Source organism: Larus michahellis, chromosome 8 (genome assembly GCF_964199755.1).
Source record: "Larus michahellis chromosome 8, bLarMic1.1, whole genome shotgun sequence".
Lineage (NCBI taxonomy): Eukaryota > Metazoa > Chordata > Aves > Charadriiformes > Laridae > Larus > Larus michahellis.
In genome coordinates, this window is record NC_133903.1 from 30,684,957 (window position 1) to 30,707,956 (window position 23,000).

General features: G+C 37.7%; 1 protein-coding gene across 1 annotated transcript; it reads right to left on the reverse strand.

The window, feature by feature from the left end:
- Positions 1-2,650: 2,650 nt before the first annotated feature.
- UCHL5 (ubiquitin C-terminal hydrolase L5) lies at positions 2,651-22,999 on the reverse strand. Its single transcript, XM_074599163.1, is given in 12 exon segments — positions 2,651-3,267; positions 5,799-5,897; positions 7,420-7,533; positions 7,997-8,099; positions 9,171-9,234; positions 10,838-10,968; positions 11,048-11,109; positions 11,192-11,317; positions 19,160-19,265; positions 20,953-21,016; positions 22,551-22,671; positions 22,674-22,999. Coding segments are annotated over 12 exon segments (1,344 nt in total). The 5' UTR covers positions 22,983-22,999; the 3' UTR covers positions 2,651-3,222.
- Position 23,000: the final 1 nt, after the last annotated feature.

Sequence of the window (23,000 nt, forward strand, 5' to 3'; positions counted from 1 at the left end):
AGCTCATTTGCACTACTAAATGAAACAGCCAATAAAGAATTATTTCTGTAGAAGTTTTGGATGTTGCAATTCAAATGGAAGAAATGCCAGTAACAGGTCATTTTCATGAACAGATGTAAACAAGTATAAACATCCATTCTAAAGATACAAAACCACTGGCCTTGTGTATGTCTGCCAATTTTTACTTTTCAAAAATCTCTGTCTCCTTTCACGGAGCAAAAGACTGTGTCACCAGTACCACAATCATCTGGATCCAATCTTTCCTCCAATACTTTGCTCGGGGGCAACAAACTCTTCTGGTGCAAGTTCATTCTATCTGACTTTTCTGTGACCAAAATAAATTTTATTTTCAGTAATACACTGGGGAAAAGAAATATTTTTCTCTGAAGCAAGCAATGAGTCTAGTGGTATGTCTTACTTCTTTCTTCTCACCCTCTTAGCCAAAAACCAGACTACTGCATTTTAATGTGCAGCTATTCACTCATAAATCAAAACACTGTTGAACATGCAGGCTTGTATTTTAAATTTTATCCATATACCAAATTTGTATTTTAGAATAACTCATGTACAAAATATAAAATATTACCCAGTGAAGAAGAAATCGGGCTACAGCAGGATTCTTAAATTTTTTACGTACTATGTTAAGACTGGCAGCCAGAGAACACCACTATGAGATCACACTGAAGTTTTACATTGGGATTTTATGTTAAACTTGTGGCAAATGGGAGAAACACTGACCTCTTCTGGGCAACAGGAAACAGCAGCTGCGTGGCCGAATTCTTCATAGAAGCTGAACTTACTGTTAATTCCCATTATACCCAAATTTCAGTTGACAGCTAAGCCACACCGTAAGTTTATACCAGCAGAATGCAGCAGCCCTTGAAATAAATCAGAACATAAACCTTTCACCAGTCTACATACAGCAAAATACAGTATCTTAAAACTGTAAAATGGATTAAGGCCCAAATCTCTACTTTGATTTTTTTGGCACCTTTAATTTGGTAATTCATCAATTTCACATACAGCTTTACATTCATGTAACACTGTCCTAGAGGCAATTGTACAAATAATTGCCTTTAAAACCAAAGTACACATTATGAAAAATGGGTTTACAAGCTTGGTGAAAATGATCAAAAATTAGCACACAGGTTTTTATCAGGAAAAAAAAAGATTCTCTAAGATAACAAAGTACACTGTTTTGAGTTGTTCTACTTCTGCATTAAATACCCTTTGAAAAAAAAAAAAAACCCAAACATTTTTCACTTACACATTCGACTAACAAATTTTTTAAAAATTTGATCTTTACATCCATACTCTTTTTATTCCACAAATCCAGACAGTTTGCTTGCAACATAAATTATTCCAATTTCTCAAAAAAATTACTATTAAAATTTGTTGACAATTGCAAAAATAATTTGCTGCTTTAGCACAATTCCTTCTCTTGTACATGTCCAAGAATGCAAATAAAAAGAGAATGGAATGACTTCAGTAGAATTTAAGTTGACATCAATTATGGAATAGCAAACTTTTGTTGTAGAAAGTATCAAAATTCTCCGAGAACGTCAGGGTACAGCAGGAATCATCAGGCTACCACTTAAAGAGACAGACAAATCTTTTCAACAGTTTGAAATAGAGTTCAGAATATAATTTTAAGATCAGAAATGCCTCTTAGAGAGGAGTAGTCTTTCTCTTTCCCTAAAGAACACTGCTGCAATGAATTACTAAAGCAGGGAACTCACACACAGCTTATGTTCTCATCAGCCTGATCAATTTTGTACAAAACAGACACGGATCTCATGTTCTCTGAAACAGATCTTTCCCTTTCAGCCACAGCAATGACTCAAGCGGATCCTTTGAGGAGCAGGAGAGCACAGTACATGTTTTGCTTCTTTGGACAAAATTTTATCCTGTCAATATACATGCAGCATATATGAAGCACCAACAGATAACAGAATTTGTTTCATATTGGGGTTTCAAAAAATTCTCTGAACATAGTATATTCTCGTCATATAAGCTGACAAAACCAAAGGACCTTGGAGTTCAATGAAGTATGCCTGTAAGCAAAGCAAACATCTTTTACTGGGTGTAAATATCTTCCAAGCAATCCAAGTTCTTTTGCTTGTTTTAATTTCTATTTCTTATCTGAGTCTTTCATGAAGAAACTGAAAGTTTTCTAAACAAATTTATATACACTAACAGTGTTTCAGAGACTCACGTATTATGTATTGTTACAATGGCCTGTTACTATCCTTACCCAAAATAATCTGCCTATTCACAGTTCAGATACGAGCAGCACTAAGAAGGTAGGATACCCTGTGAGCTCCAATCCCGACACATTCTCTTTGGTCCATGGAAGACCGTTCAAGCACCTTCCATCACAATGTTGTTATCAACAAGAATCTTCCATACAAGTTTTTTTCTTATATTAAATTACCTCCCAAGGTCAGTTAAAAAGCATTGTTTTAAAGACTTAAATTTAACATACTCTAGAGCAGTACTACCTTATATCCAAGAATATTAACTCCCCCAAACAATAGCATCCCTTCCTTCTAACTCAAATTTAAAACTCATAGACTCAAAGTCACAAGGCTGATGATCTCCAATACATATCTAATCATCTTATCCAATAAGAAAATACCACAGAAGAAAGTTTGCCAAAATAAAAATGGGAATATTTATTATCTTTTCTACTAAAGCAATGCCGATCTTTTGAAATTATACATTGGTCTTTGCAAATGTTTCTACAGCTAAATTCGTACTTTTCAATTTTGTAGAAAAATTAGACACATACTTCGTAAAAACAAAGGTACAGGGCATGTCACTGAACAACTGGATAGCATTATCATTGTTAGTAGGGATGAGCAAAGAAAGCTCATGCTTATACTTAAAACTCTGGCATTTGTATCATTATCATATATTCAAGTGGGACAAAATAGATATATTTTCCTTGCACATTTTTAGGTTCACTTCCCAAGCTTTCAGAAATCAGATAGACTGTTAAATACTGAATTTGACCAAGAGAACCTAAACATTACTTAGCAGTACTACATGCACAAGATGCAGGTGAAGGAAGAAAATCAGACCCGTGCATACAGTACAAGACAAACTGTTACAATTGTCAAACGTGCGCTGGACAAAATTTGAAGTTTATGAAAAGTTTTATTTGTTGTCATGAAAATAGTTTCAGAAGCACATAATTGCATGTATTTTGCAAAGTCATCTTCACTTGGCCTCCTGAACTTTCTTGGCATTCTGTTTTTCTTTCGCCTAAAAAACAAAGGGACATGATGTTAAACTCTGATAAGACAAAGATCTTTTTAGAGTTCTGAATGACTACTCATTACATTTTTGAACAATCAACAAAATATGCCGTAGAAAGAGACATTTAAAATGTAAATTTAGACCCTTCAGAAGTACCCTACTACTATTTCACTCAGTTCATATATAAAGCTTTTTAAGAATCCATACAGGTTTAAATATATAACATGAAAGAAACTATAAGATTAGGTAACTTCCATACAGGAAAAGGAGAGGTAAAAAACAGCACTATTTTTAAAACATAATTTAACCGTCCTTTTTCATACCTTCATATTCATTTTATTTAACATAGAAATAACTCTTCCTAATGAAAACATTTTATGGCACATGAAAACACTGCATTCAGATATACCGATTATCACAAATTAAACTCCGAAGCAATCAAGATCTTTGTTTTTTAGATCTTTCAAAAGAGCAGAGTGGAAAAAACCCCACAAGAGTTCCCACCAAGATATTTGCGAACAGATTCTCATATAATTGATAGATGGTTCAAATTGACAGGGAACTAGCATTTCCCTCCTTATGAATTTCGTGAAAAAAGATTAGGCAAAAAGAGAGGACAATTTAGATGCAATACCAGCCACCTTTCTGTCAAAATATTTGTTCATTCAGACTGCTACTTGGTACCACTTATTATTGAACAGAACAGGATTTAATTCTGTGATTTAGAATTAAGGTATGTTATCACCAGCCACTCAAGTCCACTGGAAATTTACTTGTAAAAGCAACTTGATGTTGTTATAAGTAATTGCTGTTAACATGACACCAGACTAAAACTCCACAATGTACCCAAGAAGGAAAAGATTGAAAACTGAATCCAAAAGATACTGTCATAAACCACTGGCTTGCAAACGTACTTTCCTAAGTACGTCAGCTAATGAATGTACTCATTAAATAATATTTAGCTCTTTTTTCATTATAACAACACGGAGATCCTTTTTCAGTGCGAGTTCAAAACTAGGGATACCATCTATAGCACACGAGTAGATATACAAGCCAGCACTGATCTTATTACAATTCAAGTACTTGACTAGCCATCCAGTTTAATAACCTTGCCAAAGTGACAGACACACTTTAATAAACAAGCCTTAGTACTAACCTTAATAGTAAATCAATGTTAATAGCTAGACACCTAAAAAAAGCGGAAAACAATGAGCCAGTAAATCAATGTAAGACCAGAGAAAGTGAAAAGAACAAATTTCAAGCTACCTAAATTAGCAGAACCTCTGTGCAAAGGTTGCCATCTAGTGTTGACAGCTAGATAAATCAACAAAACTGAATATTAAAGAATCCAAAAGGGATCAATCTTGTACGTACACACCTGTGTATGTATACGTTTAAATAATCTTCAGTTCAAAAAGGGGCATCAAGATAGTATGGGGAACTCTACCACATATTAACTAGAGCTACACATCACAAATTTAATAGGACTTATAATTTCTCCTGTAGAAAAGTCCAAATCATGTCTCTTGAATTGTAGCATCTTATGCCCTGTAACGTGATCATAGAATCATAGAATTATTTAGGTTGGAAAAGACCTTTAAGGTCATCAAGTCCAACACATCTACCCATCTTTTAAACGCCCGCAGGGATGGTGACTCAATCACTTCCCTGGGCAGCCTGTTCCAATGCTTGACAACCCTTTCAGGGTAAAAAATTTTTCCTAATATCCATCCTAAACCTCCCCTGGCACAACTTGAGGCCGTTTTCTCTCATCCTATCACTTGTTACTTGGGAGAAGAGACCAATTCCCACCTCACAACTTTCAGGTAGTTGTAGAGAGTGATGAGGTCTCCCCTCAGCCTCCTTTTCTCCAGGCTAAACAACCCCAGTTCCCTCAGCCGCTCCTCATAAGACTTGTGCTCCAGACCCCTCACCAGCTTGGTTGCCCTTCTCTGGACACGCTCCAGCACCTCAATGTCTTTCTTGTAGTGAGGGGCCCAAAACTGAACACAGTATTTGAGGTGCAGCCTCACCAGTGCCAAATACAGAGCAACGATCACATCCCTAGTCCTGCTGGCCACACTATTTCTGATACAAGCCAGGATGGGCTTGGCCACCTGGGCACATTGCTGGCTCATATTCAGATGGCTGTCGACCAACGCCCCCAGGTCCTTTTCCAACAGGCAGCTTTCCAGATCGTTTAGCTGCTATTGATTTGCCTCGTCCTATAACACCATTAGAAAAATTTGTTTAGGTTATCAAAGAGGAGATACAGTTTGTCTTTGCATAATAGTGCAAAGTTGGTTGGTCCCACAATCTCCGATCTCCATTGGAATTGTGCCTCTTGAAAACTGCAAGGGACTATCAGATAAACTAGCAATATATCTGAATGTAGTCATTTAAATAAATAAACCCATGCCATTTATGCTTCCATGATATTTGACTGCATTTTTAATTTTAAGTAGAAGGTATGAAGAATTATAGTTTCTTGAATTATACTTACATTGTTTCTTAAAAGTCAGCTAGGAAATACTCACTTTTTCTACTAATGGTATTAACTGTTGGTGCTCTGCTAGAGTCTTTAATAATTCCATGATGAAAGGCAGATAGTTATGTTTTCTTCTAATATTTTCAATCTAAAATAAATTAAAAGCATTAACAGAAGTATTAAATGGCTATATGGGGATTTTTTTCCCTTCACCACCATTGCACCCCCTCCCCAGCCCCAAGAGCTGGAGTTCTTTTTTAAATTTCAGCCAGCTAAAAATCAAGTCGAAGTAATAAAATTATGAGCACACAGTAAGAAGGTATATGCCAGATGAATCTACTGCTTAAGGCACAAATTCTTATTACAGTCTCTTGTCACACAAGCCGAAAACCCCTCAATGATTAAGTAGGTTGTATGGTTTAGCCACTGCTGTAACAGACAAGTACTGTTATCTAAACTATTCACATTTTCCTCAACTTAAACTGCAGTTCAACCTACGTACTTTTACAGTCCCTTGGGTAGTTGTGACCCCAGCTTAGGCTGAAGACTTAAACATTTCTGCAATGCAAAAGCATACGCATTTTTGTTATACTAAACACTTTTCAGCTTCTACAATGGTTCAGCCCTCCAGAAAGGTAGGAGATTGTTTGGTTTTTCAACTGAGAGGAATGACCTCCATAGACCCCAAGTAGACATCCTAACATAAAAGTGTGGACTTTTAGGCAGTTTCCACAATATTTCCACATGCAATAGGAACTTTCTATACCCCCCAAAATGGGTTAAGGGATTAAAAAAAAAAAAAAAAAATTTGGTTAACCAGCTTTTTTTCCCGCCTCGAAACATTCCTTTAAAAGTATTAGGGAATTATCAAAAAAGTTGCAAGTGATGATCTCAGAGGAACTTTCCCATATCTCATTTTCTTTAATATCACATGTCATTTCAAAGTATGACGCGCTTTCAGTGTACACACTTAAAGTACTTATTTAGGAAAATGCAGGACATGGCAATTGTGTCTGCACTACTTCCCACAGAGGAAAAGACAGCAGGTTAACAACTACAAAGGAACAATTCAAGTACCCTAGGAGAGTTTCACCACAAAAAGCTATGCAAGTACCTATAGGTCAGATTAGAAGATGTATGTGCCAACACAGAACGAATCTATGCACGAAGTTCACCGAATGTCCTGATTGGCCTTCATTATCAACTGATGCATCAACACTGTTAATTACTGACAATGAGAGCTCGGAGAGCTTATATGAATGCTCTGTAGAAAAAGGTTATGACTAACACGTTAAAAGTCCTACTTAGGAAGAGGCCACTGTTACACAGAGTGGTGTAACAGGCAACTCGAGCAAGAAAAGGCTGATCAGCCTTCTGGGGCATATACAGCAATTTTTTCGTAGAAGTTCTAGAACTCACTGTGCTTAAAAAATATTTTAAAGTGAGAAAGATACGAAGAAGTGGCAAAGCAAAGGGAGCTACAAAGACCATTACGAATTGACTTGTAAGCCTTATGCTAAAAGGAAGCAAACTGGTAATTAACCTGTAAATTGAGGAACGCAACATGGATTTACATAACGTTGCCTTTCTAGTACCCGTCCAATTCCTTCAGCTGGCTTTTTCCTTACAACTTTTCCAATAGTTTCATCAGAAAAGCAAAGGCTACATACCTTATATCTTTTTAATTTTTGGTTCTCTTCTTCAATTAACATCTGGTATTTTGCAACTTCTGATTGTATTGAACTTAACATATTACTACTTTGATCTGTATCCATAGGCTCCTCCTTCCACAAAACAGAAAAAGTTAAATGGATGTTACTGCATTTTAATTTTTTTTTTTTAATAAAAATAAGTCTTGTCTTAAGAGTGTTTCTATCACAGAAAGATTCAGTTTTGCTTACAGTTACAGGAACATTTAAGGAATTTCTGCAGTTAGTTATTAGCAGATTAGCTCAGGTACTAGGAAAAGAATAGTTCCACTACCACAGCAAATTAGTCCAGACAGAGAGCCACAATGACATGGTCATACTGTACCGAGCGCTCAAATTAGCTCACTCAGAACTAACCAGAGCTGCATCAGGGCATCCACACAGCACTGCGCTGTACTGGACAGACATGTAGTAATCATTCCCTGCTTTTTTTAGTGATACTCCATTTGGAGCAAGGAAAGAAGGTGGTGAATAATAAAGCCAAGACACGGAACTATTATCAGAGAACTACTCCAATAACTTAAATACCATGGCATACCTCTGCAAGTTGCTGCTGTAATTCTGCAATCCTCTGCTCATATATCATTTTTCTGTCAGATACAATAGCCATCAAGTTAAACCTTATCTCACCTTCACTGTATCTAAATGAGGAACAAAAACAAAAAAAACCCCACTTTCAAAATTAATCATTGACATGACAACTCAAAACCTCCTCCACAATTTCATTATAAGGGAATGCATTTTGTGGAAAAAAAAAAGCAAATGGATCTATTAAATTAAGTTGTGCTACAGATCCAATCTTGCCATGAAATAAAAATCAAACCTCAGACAAACACTATCCAATATGTAACTCCCAATAAGCTCCTCTCCCAAGATATTACTATTCCTGTCTGTGGTCAGAAAGAATAAATACTGAAACTGACCAAAAAGGAAACAAAACATTATATAGTTGACAACAAAATTTGCACAAGACTGCTGCACACAATCGTTTTTACTTTGTTGTTACTGTTACTTCATAGAAAACATTGGAGATTTCTTCATACAATGTGAAAAGTACATTCAACAGTTAGACTAGCAGGCCTTTCAGAGTTTAAATTCTCCAAATACGATTTGGTAGCAATGTTTTGCTTATCAAAAAAACTCTTCAAATAAAAGACTTTGAAAATTAACTTCTAAAACTGACATAAAATTAACTTTATTTCCAACATGTCTGGGGCTGCAGTCTTGGGGTCTTAGCCAAGAAGTAGGGAAATTTCTATAGTACGTTTTTCTAGCTTAAATTTCTAAACCAAGCCACATACTTAAGGAAAACTTGTTCTCTGTAAATACCAGCTGTGTGGATTGCACCCCCAAACTTAATCCATGGTAATGGCACTGTTATTTTTCCCTTGCACAGACCCACAGCTGTCTAACAGAGTTAATAATCTTGCTCTTCCTTTTTCAGAGTACTAGTAGGATCTCTCTTCACTACACAGATACCTACTTTGATTAACCATACAGGAACACAGCGTATTTGAGATTTATCTATCATCACATTTGGGTCATGTTGGGCAATAGGTTCTGAAGTCACACAGTGATATGCACATAAAAATGATGCATAAGCGTCATTCCTTAGAAATTCAGTTGAAAGCCTTTAATTGAAGGAAATTAAGAATAAGGAATTTTTAAACATATACAAGGTGCTATATTTTAAAAGCATCATGACCATTTACTTTTGTATACGTTTCTCTATGACAGGCCGTACAGCACTTATCCAGTCATCTTGATTGCATGCACCTAGGGAAAAAACACAAAGGAAAAAAGACATTAATCTTCTTTGCAAAATGGATTGCAAATTCAAGACTTGTATAATTCGGGCTTACGCAGCAACTTCAGAGTATGTAACAAGTTTTTTCTTGGCAACTACAGTCTCAAATTACTTGGGTGATTTTTTTTTTAGGAGGTGTAAGACACATTTTTTAATAACAATATTTGGATAACGTATTGGCCAAAGCAATGGAGCAAACCTAAATTTTAAGGGGAAAAGCATCTAGCTTAATTTGTTGATAACAAGAAACAGAGGGGAAAGAAAAGTATGTTGTATAAGATTTTTATGACACAAAAGAAACTAATTGGTATGACAACATAAAAGTAGACAGCAAAAGAAAAAAGTATGGGTAGTTACAGCTCTTCCATTTAGACAAAATAAAGAGTCAATACTATGTAGATGCAACACTGTTAAAAAGTCAGACACAGAAAAAAATATAAAAGGATATATGATAGATAACTTTTATGGTCAAAAGATCATGAGTCTCTTCATTTGTTTTAAGGTCTTGAATTTGTTAAAGAGGCATTATCAACTTTTGAAATCGCTTTTAGTTATTATCTCGTTTATCTTGAGATAAAGTTATGTCACTGGTAGGTCTGCAGACTGTATAGTCTCTTTAGCCTGACTAAAGATGAGATTTAGTAGCAAGCCATTACTAAAAATAAATAGAACTATCAAAAAATTGTGAAAACAATCCGGAAATGGAACATACTGAGATTGAAATCAGACTCAAAAGAAAGCACAGACACGTACAGGCACCATAAATGTTTTCAAGGCACAGGATGGCCCACATACCACAAGTTAAGAACGATTACAAGACACAAAACAGGAACAAGTCTTACAGAGAATAAAACTATGCTATAAGTAGCTATTATTTTTTTAAACCATAAAGAAAAATATTTGCTACCTAAGAAGAAAGAGGATAGTGTGTAAACACCAGCCACATAATGTATAAAAGGTGTATGGAGTCAGCTGTATACATGCTCCCACAGAAGAAAGAAATGATAAAATAAATGAATAGTTTGCAATCAACCTGGGAAAAAAAAACTAGCTTTGAAAACATGACATAGGAATTGTCTTGGGTGATAATATCACAAAAAGGAAGACATAGGGAAAAATACTAGCAAAGGGAATTGCACAATATCAGTAAGGAAAGTCGAAAAGATTACATAGTTTTACCAGGTTTCATTACAGACAGCTCAGAACAACAACACATTTCCTCGGGTAAAGAGAGCAAACACCCATGAGAAGTAGGTTATGTAAACTTCCTTCTTGCAACAAAACTATTAAGGTATTAGAAGCCCACTGGATTGCAAGGCCTGTTTATTTGATTACTGAATGAGAGATAACCAGAAATTTGGAGGAAGGAGGAAGAAAATTGCATTTTCAGACCAACAAAAAAAAAAACCCAACCACCACAGAGAAGTACGAGCCTGAATAGCATGCTAAAAAAACTTTAAAGATAACCTTTATTTTAATAAATAACTTGGTTTGATCCTATAACATCAACCAATTTGTTGCAATAAGCTATTGTTAACATGAAGGATGTTCAGAAAAAACGTAAAATATTACCTAAATCAATTGGTCCTTCCCTTAAGCCATCTAGTTCATATAGCCGTCCATTAACAGGAACATAGCTTACAAAGTGAAATGCATCTTCTTCTTTTGCTGAAGACTTTGCATCAAATTCAAACATCTGCTGTCTGCAAAGAAAATGATTTAAAAAATCTGAGATTAAAAAGAATTTGCTCAAATTTTGCCTAGATTTAAAACATGTGTTACCTGGCAAAACTGTTGTGAACTTGCCGAATCACTTCTGAGTTGCTTAGTGCCAAACCTTTCATCTGAAAGTAACAAAATTAAGTTGTAAGCCAACGTAGATATAACACCGTAACACTTAAAACACAGAAAATAGTAGGCACTTACCGCAGCATCAAAACTTTGTGAAAATTCCTTAAATTCTGACAAAGTCTCTCCTAGATGGATATCTTGATGAGCACAATTTAGTAGTACACTTACTATGGCTTGAGTAGCACAAGCATTATTAATTACCTAGAAAAAAAAAGTGTTGAGAATTTGTTCAGTACTAGTGATAAAAATTTAATTTAAGCTGGACAACATTTTTCATTGCAAACACATACTTTCTATACTGATTCACATTAGAGCTTCACTCTAAAACAGGCAGCAAATCAAGTCTAACAAAAGCCTTTGCCGTAGGAGACTAATAAAATGAACGCTGGATGGTGTCACACAATTCATTGATAAAAACCTGATATTTCACACCTCTGTGTAGAAACTCTGTCATTATACTGTCTCACCAGCTCCCCAAAATGATTAATAAAGGACATAGAAGAAATACAGCGAGCTCAGTGGAAAAACAAATCAAGTACTATTCAAAGGAAGGTGCCCAAATTACTTTATTATATGTACAGTCTTAAAAAAAAAAGTCAACTCTTCCATAGAGAATGTCCTTCAAATATTCAGAATTCCTACCAGGAGCAGAAGCTCAAAAAAAAAGAAAAATTCATTTGGGGCAATAAAGCACATTATGGAACCTAGAATTTTTACAAGCAGGTTGTGTTGGACAAAAAACTTCAAATATCTTAGGGATAAACTAATAAAATTTAGAGGTGTTCCAAGATGTAAAGATTTTTTTAAAAGATGGTTTGTTGAATAATAAGGCATATGAAATTTTAGATTTTTTGCTTGTTTCTTGATTTACAATATACCTATCCTTTTCAAGCTCACAGTTACTAGTTTGTGTGACACTGTTCCTTAGACGTAATCCTTTATTCTAAAATATTCCATTTTTAGAAAATATAAACAAATCTTTTCATATTACAGCCATGTCTTTAGTAATACCCAAACTAAAATACAGTATTTAAAGAACAAGAGAGACTACAAGTATTATTAAATATAATCTGAGATTTAATTAAAAGCACAGTAATCAAATGGCATAAGGCCATAATACAAGAAAGACTTCACATTAGCATTTTTTTTTCTCAGTGAGCTATAGGCTAGAAAATATAACGTATCTTCAGTCCATGAGACTATCTTGCAATTGAAAATGCTACTTAAACCTTAGGACTGGGAGAGAGGATGTTGATTTTGTATTAAAAAAAATGAAAATTAAGTTCAGGGCTGTGAACATGAAACCACTTCCAACAACAATGGGGAATGAAAATAAAAAAAAAAAAAAAAAAGAGAAAAAACCAACCAACCTACTTTGCAATCAAAGCTAGTCTCTAACAAAGGAAAACCTACATGTTCATACTGTAAGCAACATCATATATTAATTGTCCATACTTCAGGTGTTCTCAGTCCAGATTATGTCTTATAGTGCAGATAATAAAGAAATAATAAAGCATTTCTTAAATTAATAAAAATACATTCTAGTTGACTTAAATGGTAATCAAGGGAGTCAACTACATACAGAGAACAGATTACAGCAACTGAAACTCAAATTAAACAAACCGCAGGTACACAACCCTACGGCTAGAGTTCACACAACTACAAAATAAAGGCCGTAGAAGGAATATTCATCAAGGACAGTGAAATAATGAACAGCAACAGAAAACTTAAAAAGCACAGACTATTAGAATGACATAACTCACGAGAATTATTGAATAACATAAAAAAGGAACCAAGAACTAAAGATTCTCTGAGATATGACTAGAGAATGGTATCAGGCACAGTTGTAAAAGTAGTACTAGGATGAAAGGATGAGATACCTGTGGTGAAGAACAGTGCTATTATAATGAAGGGAGAGTCACTACAGCAAACTGTACTTGTTAAATGATAACTAATACAGGACATTATAGGGAGAGACAGCACTAAGTGGTAACCATTTTTACTGAAAAATAAAGATGGAACAATCAGTTGCTCTGACAGACCACTAATTCAATGATGGCTTCAAAAAAAGGAAGGGAAATTAAGAGAGATTTTGTGCCTAGAGGCAAGATCAACACAGAAACTGTGCTGGACCAGCTGGATGCAGAAGCTTTAATCAGCGGCAAAAATAAGTGTAAAAATTAAACTCTGCAGGGAATTTGTGGTCTCATAAAATGAGATGCCTTTCAGCATAAATATGTTTTTGTATTCCAACTACAGTATGAGAGGAATCTGTTAAAGTATATGAGGACCAAGACAGACAATCTTGTCTTACTGCTAGAAAACAATATGCAACAGATGCAGATCTCAGACCAGTGGCCCCTAGCTGTTGAAGTGGAAATACATTATAGAACTACAAACGTTCTTCAGGAAGTGACATGCAGGAGATAGGGAAAAGGCAGCAAGAATAGTCCTGTGGAAGAGGAATAGAAGCGAGTGAAGGTGATATGCATAAAAAGAGTATGTTCCTGGATCTAGATGATGAGAGAATTACCAAGACAGAAGAAGGTGTTACCTAGGTAGTAGTAACTGATGGGCAGGGTAAAGAGCACAGAGCAAGGAGGAGGTGGTGACTGCAGTACCTAACGTAGATGAGTGCAAGGTTTATTTGTCACATGGGCACAGCATCCTATCAATGCACACAGCCAGTCCAGCACTGCTATACACACAAGCTAGTGAATCCTCTGAGAGAGAAATTGGTCAGGTTACCTACCTACCCTAACATACGATGTATCTCTCACTTAAGGTGTTCCAGCATCGGCAGAAAACATTTTCTGCATTTGCACAACATGACAATATACACAGGTTGTCCCGGATTTTTATTTTGACTTGAGAAAACTTACGAGGATTTCTGTATTTGTTCAGAAATCCCAGCATTTGCCTGTATGTTTCTGGCCAGGGGGTCCTGGTGACACATTTGATTGATCAACTACCCATATTTCAAAGATTTTGCTAGCAAAGCTACAAGGTGATTTAATAATATTCGAAAGAAAATAATAATAATATATACACACACACACACGTATATGCACATTAGTGAGATGATCATAAAAAACCTGAGAACATTACCACATCACCAAGTGAAGCGCAGCTTAAAACAAAGGAACCACTTGAATAGGCACTCTGGCACACTCTTCAGTTAAGATGTATAACTTCATAAGCATGCACCTTTCCCTAAGGATCCAACCCGAGTTTCTGGATCAATTTAAGGATGAAGCATTTTAAGTTCTTGACTTGCATCCTCTATCTGATGGATTTTTGTTTTTCAAAAAGCTGCGGACAACTCTGCGCTGCAACTGGTAGTATAACCAGCAAATCACTGGGGTTCACTTACTAAGCATCCCAATGTTACAAAACAGTTGGCTTTACAAAGCTCAACATGAAAAATTCAGCTCTAGGACAAATTTCTGGAACTTATTCTTGTTTAAATACCCTATATAATTTTATTTATTTATTTTTATTCCTTTGAATAAATATATAATCTTCCTATAGTTATATTCAATTTCTGAAATTCTCGGATTTTGATTAGATGTGTTGCAAGTTCATTTTACTTCTTACAAGTTATCTGTTATCCCATGTTTAGCTTTAACATGGATCACTGATCTCTCTTAATGCTACCAAACCTGAAAATGTCAAAAATTTTGACTTTGAAATCAACTGAAGTATTGGAAATGTTAAAAAACACATACTATGTACTTCCATTAGTGGACAAAGATAAAAAAAGACCAAAGTTTTGTTATTAACAGTATCATTTAGAAGATCCTCCTTCTGAAGGTATATGGATTTTATTCCCAATTAATGAAGTTAATGTTTTAATATCACAATTGTAATGTTTTATCATCACAGTGCAGCATAAATACATGACACAAAATAAAGGCATGATACTAATCCTTCAGTAATAAAACCTGAAGATCTTATTAAATGAAAAATTTTTAGTACGTAAGTCTGCAACAATGGCACTCTTTTTTGTGAAGAGACACTTCCAATTCTGCAGAGATCAGCACAGAATATAGCTATTCAAAACAGTGCTGAAGACAGCTGAATACATTCAGTGGTACAATTGTGTAGCCACTGTGTGTAAATGTAACAGCAAGGACTACTTAAGCAACACAGAATCAGGAAATTCAGAGTTAAGGCTGAAATTGTATCCTTAACTCACCTCATTGTGCCTAGGTATCCTAGCTCAAAGGGTATGTAAGATCATCCAGAGTTCTGTGGCCTCAAATAGAGGACCAAATCATACCTAGGCATAACAGGGAGGCCAAATTTAACACGAGTGCACACAAAAGTGATCATTAAAAAAAAAATCCTTTAATTTGCATGCATATTAGACAGACTTTAAAATTTGAAACCCCCCCAACATACTTGTGATTTAACTTCGAACAAGATTAGTTGTCATTTGGAATTTAACTACAACATCGCTATGAAAGTGTATATGAGTAAGAGGAGAGCATGCACAAGCTGCTTACCAAAATTGTGCTTCCTAACGCAGTTTTAAACATGTTTTGCTTAACAATTTGACAGCTGTAGCCTTTTACATCTAACTAAAGTTCCACTGCCCCCCCCAAATGAAACAACGTTTAAGATGGAACATCTATTTAAAATTGAACAGAAATGGAGCCATGCTGCAATAGCATCATCTATTTCCCGTACTAAATTGTTGTTACTTACTAACAGTTACTGAATCCTGCGTGAACAAGACTACTTCTCTGCAGTAAAACAGATTTTTAGACAGTAACATTTAAAAGAAAGAAAGGAAAGAGCGCCAAAGATTTCTTGAGATTTTTAGGGCTCCAGTGTCATGTCAGTTTTGAAGATACAAATCAACAGACCAATAATCTTAAGTGTCATAATAATTTTGCTAACCCAGAAAACAAATCTATATGTTCTGGGGTTCCAGCCTACAAATGAATATACGGTTATTTTACTCATCACTTTTGTAATTAAGAATAAAAAAAAAAAAAAAAAAAGTTGTGACATGAAGAAGATTCTCAAAAGATAACAAAACCCAATCCTCAAAGTCACCATAAAATTGGACTTAACATGCACAGAGAAAAATAGCAGAGGCACATGAGCACAGTTGCATTTTTTGCTATTTTACAATAGAAATATTTAATATTAATGCTTGTCTTCACTTGTGCTCCTGGGTGACTCAGAAGAATTCACAGACTGCGATTTCAAGAAATGCAGTAACTTCAGTACTACTATAAAGAAACTGCTGTTCTCTCTCACTTACCTTTTACAAGCTTTGGCCTGTACAGACTCACTGAACAAATATATCTCATAATGTTGCAGGAGATCAGCCAAGAAAACATGCACAGAGAATCTACAGAAAACTGCTGGCTGATGAGCTGCACTGGCTCAGGGAAGTTCAATGAGCAGCTGAGCCATTGCAAGAGAGGAACAGAATCATGAAGTCAAAAGGAGATCGGCTGGGAGGACCAAGACATCCTGCTCATCAGCCATTTGCTTGAGAAAACATGATCAGTCCTCAAAATGAGCTTGTCAAGTTGGATCTCTAACTAAGGCTAACTTCCTCCAACTGGAAAGTCACCAGAGCTAAACTGGTATTACAAATCCCCCCAAAATATCAAAACCAGTTTATTTCATTTATCTGATGACTTTTAATTTGTATTTCTTTGTGACTATTTCACCAGTTGTTCAGTCAAAACACCTCAGTCCAGGTAAAACTGAACTGACATGAAACACGAGCATTTGTATGTCAAATATATGTACGTTTTGATTTTGCTAAGCCACTGCACTTGGCTAACAAACAATAATAAAATATGAAAAAGATATTCTAACTTTAAACTCTTTGCAAGTTACTTATGAAACCAGGCAAGCTGTGGATGCCCCATCCCTGGAAGCGTTCTAGGCCAGGTTGGATGGGGCTTTGAGCAGGCTGGTCTAGTAGGAGGGGTCCCTGCCCTTGGCAGGGGGGTTGGAACTAGATGATCTTTAAGGTCCCTTCTAACTCTAACCATTCCATGATTCTATGAAACATATTCCACGCCACCAAGTGGCACACTAGGTACTACTATTTTAAAATAGTGAACACTTCTAGAAATTGCTTTCCATGCTGAAATTAATGAATTCTTTGAGTCACTCCAGCGCACTCTCCTTAAAGGCAGCAGGTGAAGGATGGTGAGGATTTGAAAGTTCCCACACCTCCACAAAGAGGTTTCAGGCTTAAGAAAACAGTAAAATATGAATGGGTCAAAGAAAGCTACAAAATAAAGATGACTTTTCATTGTTAGCCTTTATTTTCTGGTTTTGCTAGCAAGTCTAACATTATGCAAATTTTCTGATGTACATTCTGCAATCCCAACTTAAAGCTCAAAGCAGCTCCTCTTAGGTACTTGCTTTTAAACAAAGTGTCATGCTTCGGAAATGGAAGTGGAGGGGTGGGGTGGGGAAGCAAAAGTAGTGGAGCAAGCAGACAAGTGCTTTGCAACTTTTCAGCATCCACAAGAACAGCAATTCTGGGAGAACCTCACCTACTCACAGGAAACAAGAAAGATGAAATTCCTTGAATAAGGGTAAATTCACCTTCATCTTAAAAAAAACCTCTCTAGATTCATATCAGAGCTATTTCCTCCTGCCACACAACTACCCTTTGAGAGTTATATCAAGGATTTTCACTGAGGTTCTTTGCATCAAGGCTGTTCTGTAGCCATAGCCTACTGATCACTAACAGTATGTCTGATTAGCTACAAATCACGGCCTAAATCAGTATCCATCAGTCTCATCAACCTATAAAGCCGTTTGACAAACTACTGCTGATCATTGTATCATAAGAACGGTGGATACTGCTTGGCAGTACTCAAGAGCTGCAGCTGGGGAAGAACACAGTATCAAAAAAGACCAATTCCACAACAGCATGAAACAGTAAGATGATTATAAAAGAAACAAATTAAAGATGATTATAAAAGAAACAAATTAAAGATGATTATCTGCACAACAGAAGCACACGTACAGATTAGCCAGGAGAGCTAGAGATAAACCTCATGTTTCCATTGTCTTCTGGATTTCTATACTTTTAGCTTGAAGTGTGTGGAGACTTCTTTATATCCTGAAATTTACACACAAAACACTTTTCCTTTTTCGAAAAAACAAAAAACCAAAACGAAACACCACTAATCAAAAAAAGAAAACAAAACCCAAAACAACATCCAGTCTATGTGTCAGTCTTCATAGAAAGCCTAATAATTTGCCCTTTGATATGAATGCTTTGTTATTAACACATGTAGGGTTACACTTCTTGTTTGGACTGTTACATTTATCACTGTTTGAGAAGCAGGTGTTTATAAAGAACTAAACACATTTATTACTCCTACTTTTTTAGTCCTCCTACTTTCATTCTGGTTACTTTCTCTTGCTTTTCTTGCTTGCAAACAATACACACAGCAGCCTGTCAAAGCTTACACAGAATTTCAGTACTACTCAGTAATGAATCACATTAGCAAGAACAATTTTTCCTATAATTTCTAATTTAAACTTACCTTACTGGTTTAAATACTTAAAACTTCCATGCCAAAACGGTCTGCAAACTCTTAAAGGAAAGTATTATCCTAAAGCTATGCTGCCCTGGCTGCAGAGCATTTGAGAAACAAAAGAAATAAAAACTGGACCAAAATAAATATTTCTTCCTGGAATTTGTTGAAAGTGGTTTCAAAAAAATAATTTGCTCATTCTGCTGAGAACATTTATCAAGTAATTCTCTATCGCACAGAGAGTTAATTTACTCTTATAAGAGTAGGCTGACAAATAAATAAGAGCTTTACTCTTCCATACCCGATGATATTTTTGTCTGACTTGACGGATAAATTTGATTTGCTTTGTTAATCATCTTTTAATACACAGTCCCTCGTCTCACAGAATTTGTTAAAGTTATTTCACCTTGTATTTTTGTGCACATATCAACAAAAAGCTCATTTATCTTTTGGTATTAAAAGCCATGTTTCATGACATATCCAAAAAAAAAAAAATCTGAACTTGCCGTACCTGTTTAGCAAAAAATATTGTATCCAGTCTGGAATCCTGAACAACAGAACCTGCTGGTTCCTCTCCAGGCTGCCACTTGAAGAGGAAAATCAGCCCATGTACCGGCCTACAAAATAAAATTGATAGGAAAAAAAAAAATATCACCTGTACTAATGAAAAACATCAAAGCCAGAAACCTCTACATAATTTAACTGTATGCTTGTACAGTAATTGTCTTAATTATTTCTTTCTAAACATAGGGAACTTGCACTGAAATTTTCAGATGTGATCTTTTAATTAGGCAGAACATACTTCAGGCTTCTTTCTGTATATGCTAAACGATCCCAATCTGAATTAGCATTTAGTCAGTAATTTTCATAAGTCAGGACCAGTCTTCCTGGTTATTGTAACTATTACAGTTGCACAACACTCTTCTGAATTTGTCAGTGACAAATAGCTATCAAAACATTTGTCAATCATATACAGGAGCTGGAACTAAAGTTTTGGTAATGCTTAGGCATAAATGAAATATACGAAGATAACAGTAGCTCTTGTGAAACTTCATGCTTTGAGTTATCTCCCTGAGAAGTAAGAGAAGCCCAGTTTTCCCTTCTACTGAAATTGTGTTTGCTTTTCAGACTTGCATGTCTTGCATAGTAAACAGCTTTTACTGCATGTTACACTGTATTTAGTATTCCCATAAACCAAAAACTTACTAGTAAAGAAAACGATTCTTACAAAAATCTACAACTACAATTAAGCAAAAACTCATTCATCATATCAACCAGAATTTAAGGTCATTGCCACAAAAGATTTATCTACAAAAGGCAAACATACAGCTGTACTGCATGAGAAACTTTTCCTAAGCTCTGACCAGAAGTCTGAGATGTCTTTTTAAACAGTGGGTCCACTGAGAGAATTCAAAAAATGATACATGTTATTATATTCTTTAACTCTTATTATTTAAGCTAAAATATCATACATATGCGTAGGAAGGAAGCTGGTCATCACTCATGAATAGAAAGATACACATCTGACAGCACAAGCAAGGAAAACTGTTACTTTATGAACAAAACAGGTAATGTTCTGATGAAGCAGATAAACCACTTCTCAAGTAACATTTCGGGCATTCAGGTGTCACTTGTCAAATATCTTCAGTCAGGCAAAAATTCTAAAACCACATCTTCTGAAAGATTAATTATACAAGCATGGGATATCTGCACAGGAATAGAGTATGGTCTGGATTAGATGACAATTTTCTCTTAAAATCTTGTATGTGAACATGGATAACAACGCATCATGGACAACATGGTAGAAGAATTAATATTGCCTAACGAGGGCAGAACTGTTCTGTATGATAACAGTCATTGTCAGTTACACCAAGACTATTCACCTTCACATACATATGGAAGTGGTTCTGCAGGAAAAACGAGTTACAAAAGTACCTAAGTACACGAAAATAATTGAAGGCAACAGATACAATATCATGTTATGTGAGGAAGAAGGGAAATAAAGCAAGGAACAGAAGTTTGTCAAACGATATAATGAAAACCAATAACAAAACCATTAGAGAAATCTATTTTCACATTCTAGCTGCTATTACCTTCTCTTTCCAAAACTAGAAAAGCCAGATTAAGTACCAAGGCAGGTATTCAATTAAATCAAAATCCCAATGAGCTTCTACAGAAATGGAAGAAAAAACAACAACAAAAAACCCAACAAAACAAACAGAACCAACTGAAGTTAGTACACATTCTTTCAGCGACTTCATACAGATGTGAATAAAACCCACGTAGATCAGAGAAGTGCCTTACTTCAATTTTTCAAAGTTCTCTGGTTCCAAACTCCATATTTCTTCAACTTGTGCTCCTCTACAACCTGAAACAAGGAAAGATACAGGTTTCTTCAACTACTCCATTTAAAAGGGACACAGCCAGTAAAGACAGACACATGAAAGAACTGTGGTAACATTTAAAACTTGTATGTCCAGGTTATGAAAAAGTATATTTACAGGCTTTAACGCATCTTCATTAAAAAAAAACAGAACAAACAAACAAGACAGGTCAAGAGAAATTATTTCAGGAATTTCTCCTGTGTATGGTGATATTGTCTTTATAATACAGCTGCATTTAAAAAAGAAGCAGAGGAGGTTAACATATCTTTGGTCACCTCACATCCTTTGCTCAACTGAAAACAATACTCTCTTTACAGACACTGTCAGCTAGTCCAAAGAAAAACTTAAAACAAATTACTCCAGAGAAAGACAATGGTAGTAGACTGAAAATACTGTAAACAATACACTCAAGCAAGATCTTTCCAGAACCCCAAGAGTTCAAATACCCAGTATGTGGAAGATTAATCTATTAGTTAAATAGAAACGTAAAAGGAGAAGCATGCCTGGACTTCACTTGTGAGAGAAAGAAGTGACAGAAATTATACATCAATGTAATCCAGCACAAAATCATTTTGCTTCCTTGGTCAAAATCCTATGTAGACTTATCTACTGTTATAACCATATAACAACAGTATTGCTAAGGAAATTAAATGCAATTCAACACAAAATTTAATATCCCAAAACCCAAAGCAGCCTCTCGCAGGCTGCCTGGCCTACTGGCAAGCAGCACAGCTCAGCGAGGTCACAGCCCTTTCCCATATCGCCCCTCTCCCGGCGGCTCTGTAACCCAGGCTGCTGGCACTCGACCAGCATCTGGTGGCCCTTAGCAAACGCTGCTCTCCTCCCCGAGTCAGCCCGTGCTTCCCCAGCTCTCCGGCAGCACCGTACACGTGCCCTGGGTGCCGGGACGGGCTTCCCGGCACAGCCCTCCCCGCCACGGGGCGCCCACCCGCCTGAGCGCGGGAACGGCCGGGTAGCGGCGGGGCTGCCCGAGGCCGCAGCCGGGACTCGTGGCCCTCACGGCCTCCCTCGGCCGGAAGACTGGCCGCTGCCTGCGGCGGGTCAGTGCGAGAGCCGCAGGCTGCTGGGGAAGGTCGGCACTGGAGAGCGGGAGGCGCTGGGTGCTGTGGGCAGGGCCGGGACAGCCACGCAGAGGTCACCCGAGACGCGGCCGTTCCCACTCGCGGCCGTCCGCCGCCACGCCGAGAGCTTCCACAGGAGCACGTCTCCCGCCGCTCCCCGCACCCCGGCGGCAGCGCTCGCTCCGCCAGACCCCGGCCCGAGCCGAGCCTCCGCCGTACCCCGCGTCCCCTTCCTCGCCCGCCTGGCCGTCTCGCAGCCACGCCGCGGCCGGGCTCAGCCCACCGGGGCCCCGCGCCCTTGGCCAAAGGAGCCGGGCAGCGCCCCGCTGGACGCGGCGAGCGGTCCGGCCTCGCACCCGCGTGGCTGCGGCCTCAGAGCCCCACCGCCCGCCCGCCCGCCGACGCGACCCCGACCCCGCTTCTGTTTCTCCCTCACCGAAGCCCTTGATGAGCTCCGTGAAGACGCCCGGGTCGCTCTCCATGAGGCACCACTCGCCGGCGCTGCTCCCTGCCGACATGATGGCGGCGGCCGGCGCTGCTCCCTCCTTCCCTCCCTCTCTCCCTCAGGCTCGGAGCCGCCGCCGAACGGGCCGCTCAAACTGCGAGGCCGAGGCACGCCGCTCCCTTCCCGGCAGGCCCTGCGGCCCACGCCGCCCCTGTCATCTCTATGGTGAGGCGGGGCGGGAGCAGGAAGCGGTGGCGGGGAGTGGATCGGATCCGGGGCAGCCGCCCGCGGTGGCGCCGCCAGCCAGGCCACCGAGAGGCCGCGCCTCCGCCCTGTGGCCCCGCTCCTCTGGCGGCAGAGCGGACGGGGGAAACCCCCTGCGCCGCGGTAGGACGCGGCTCCGGCCCGGCGCCGCGGCTCCATCCGGGCACTGAGGCGCGG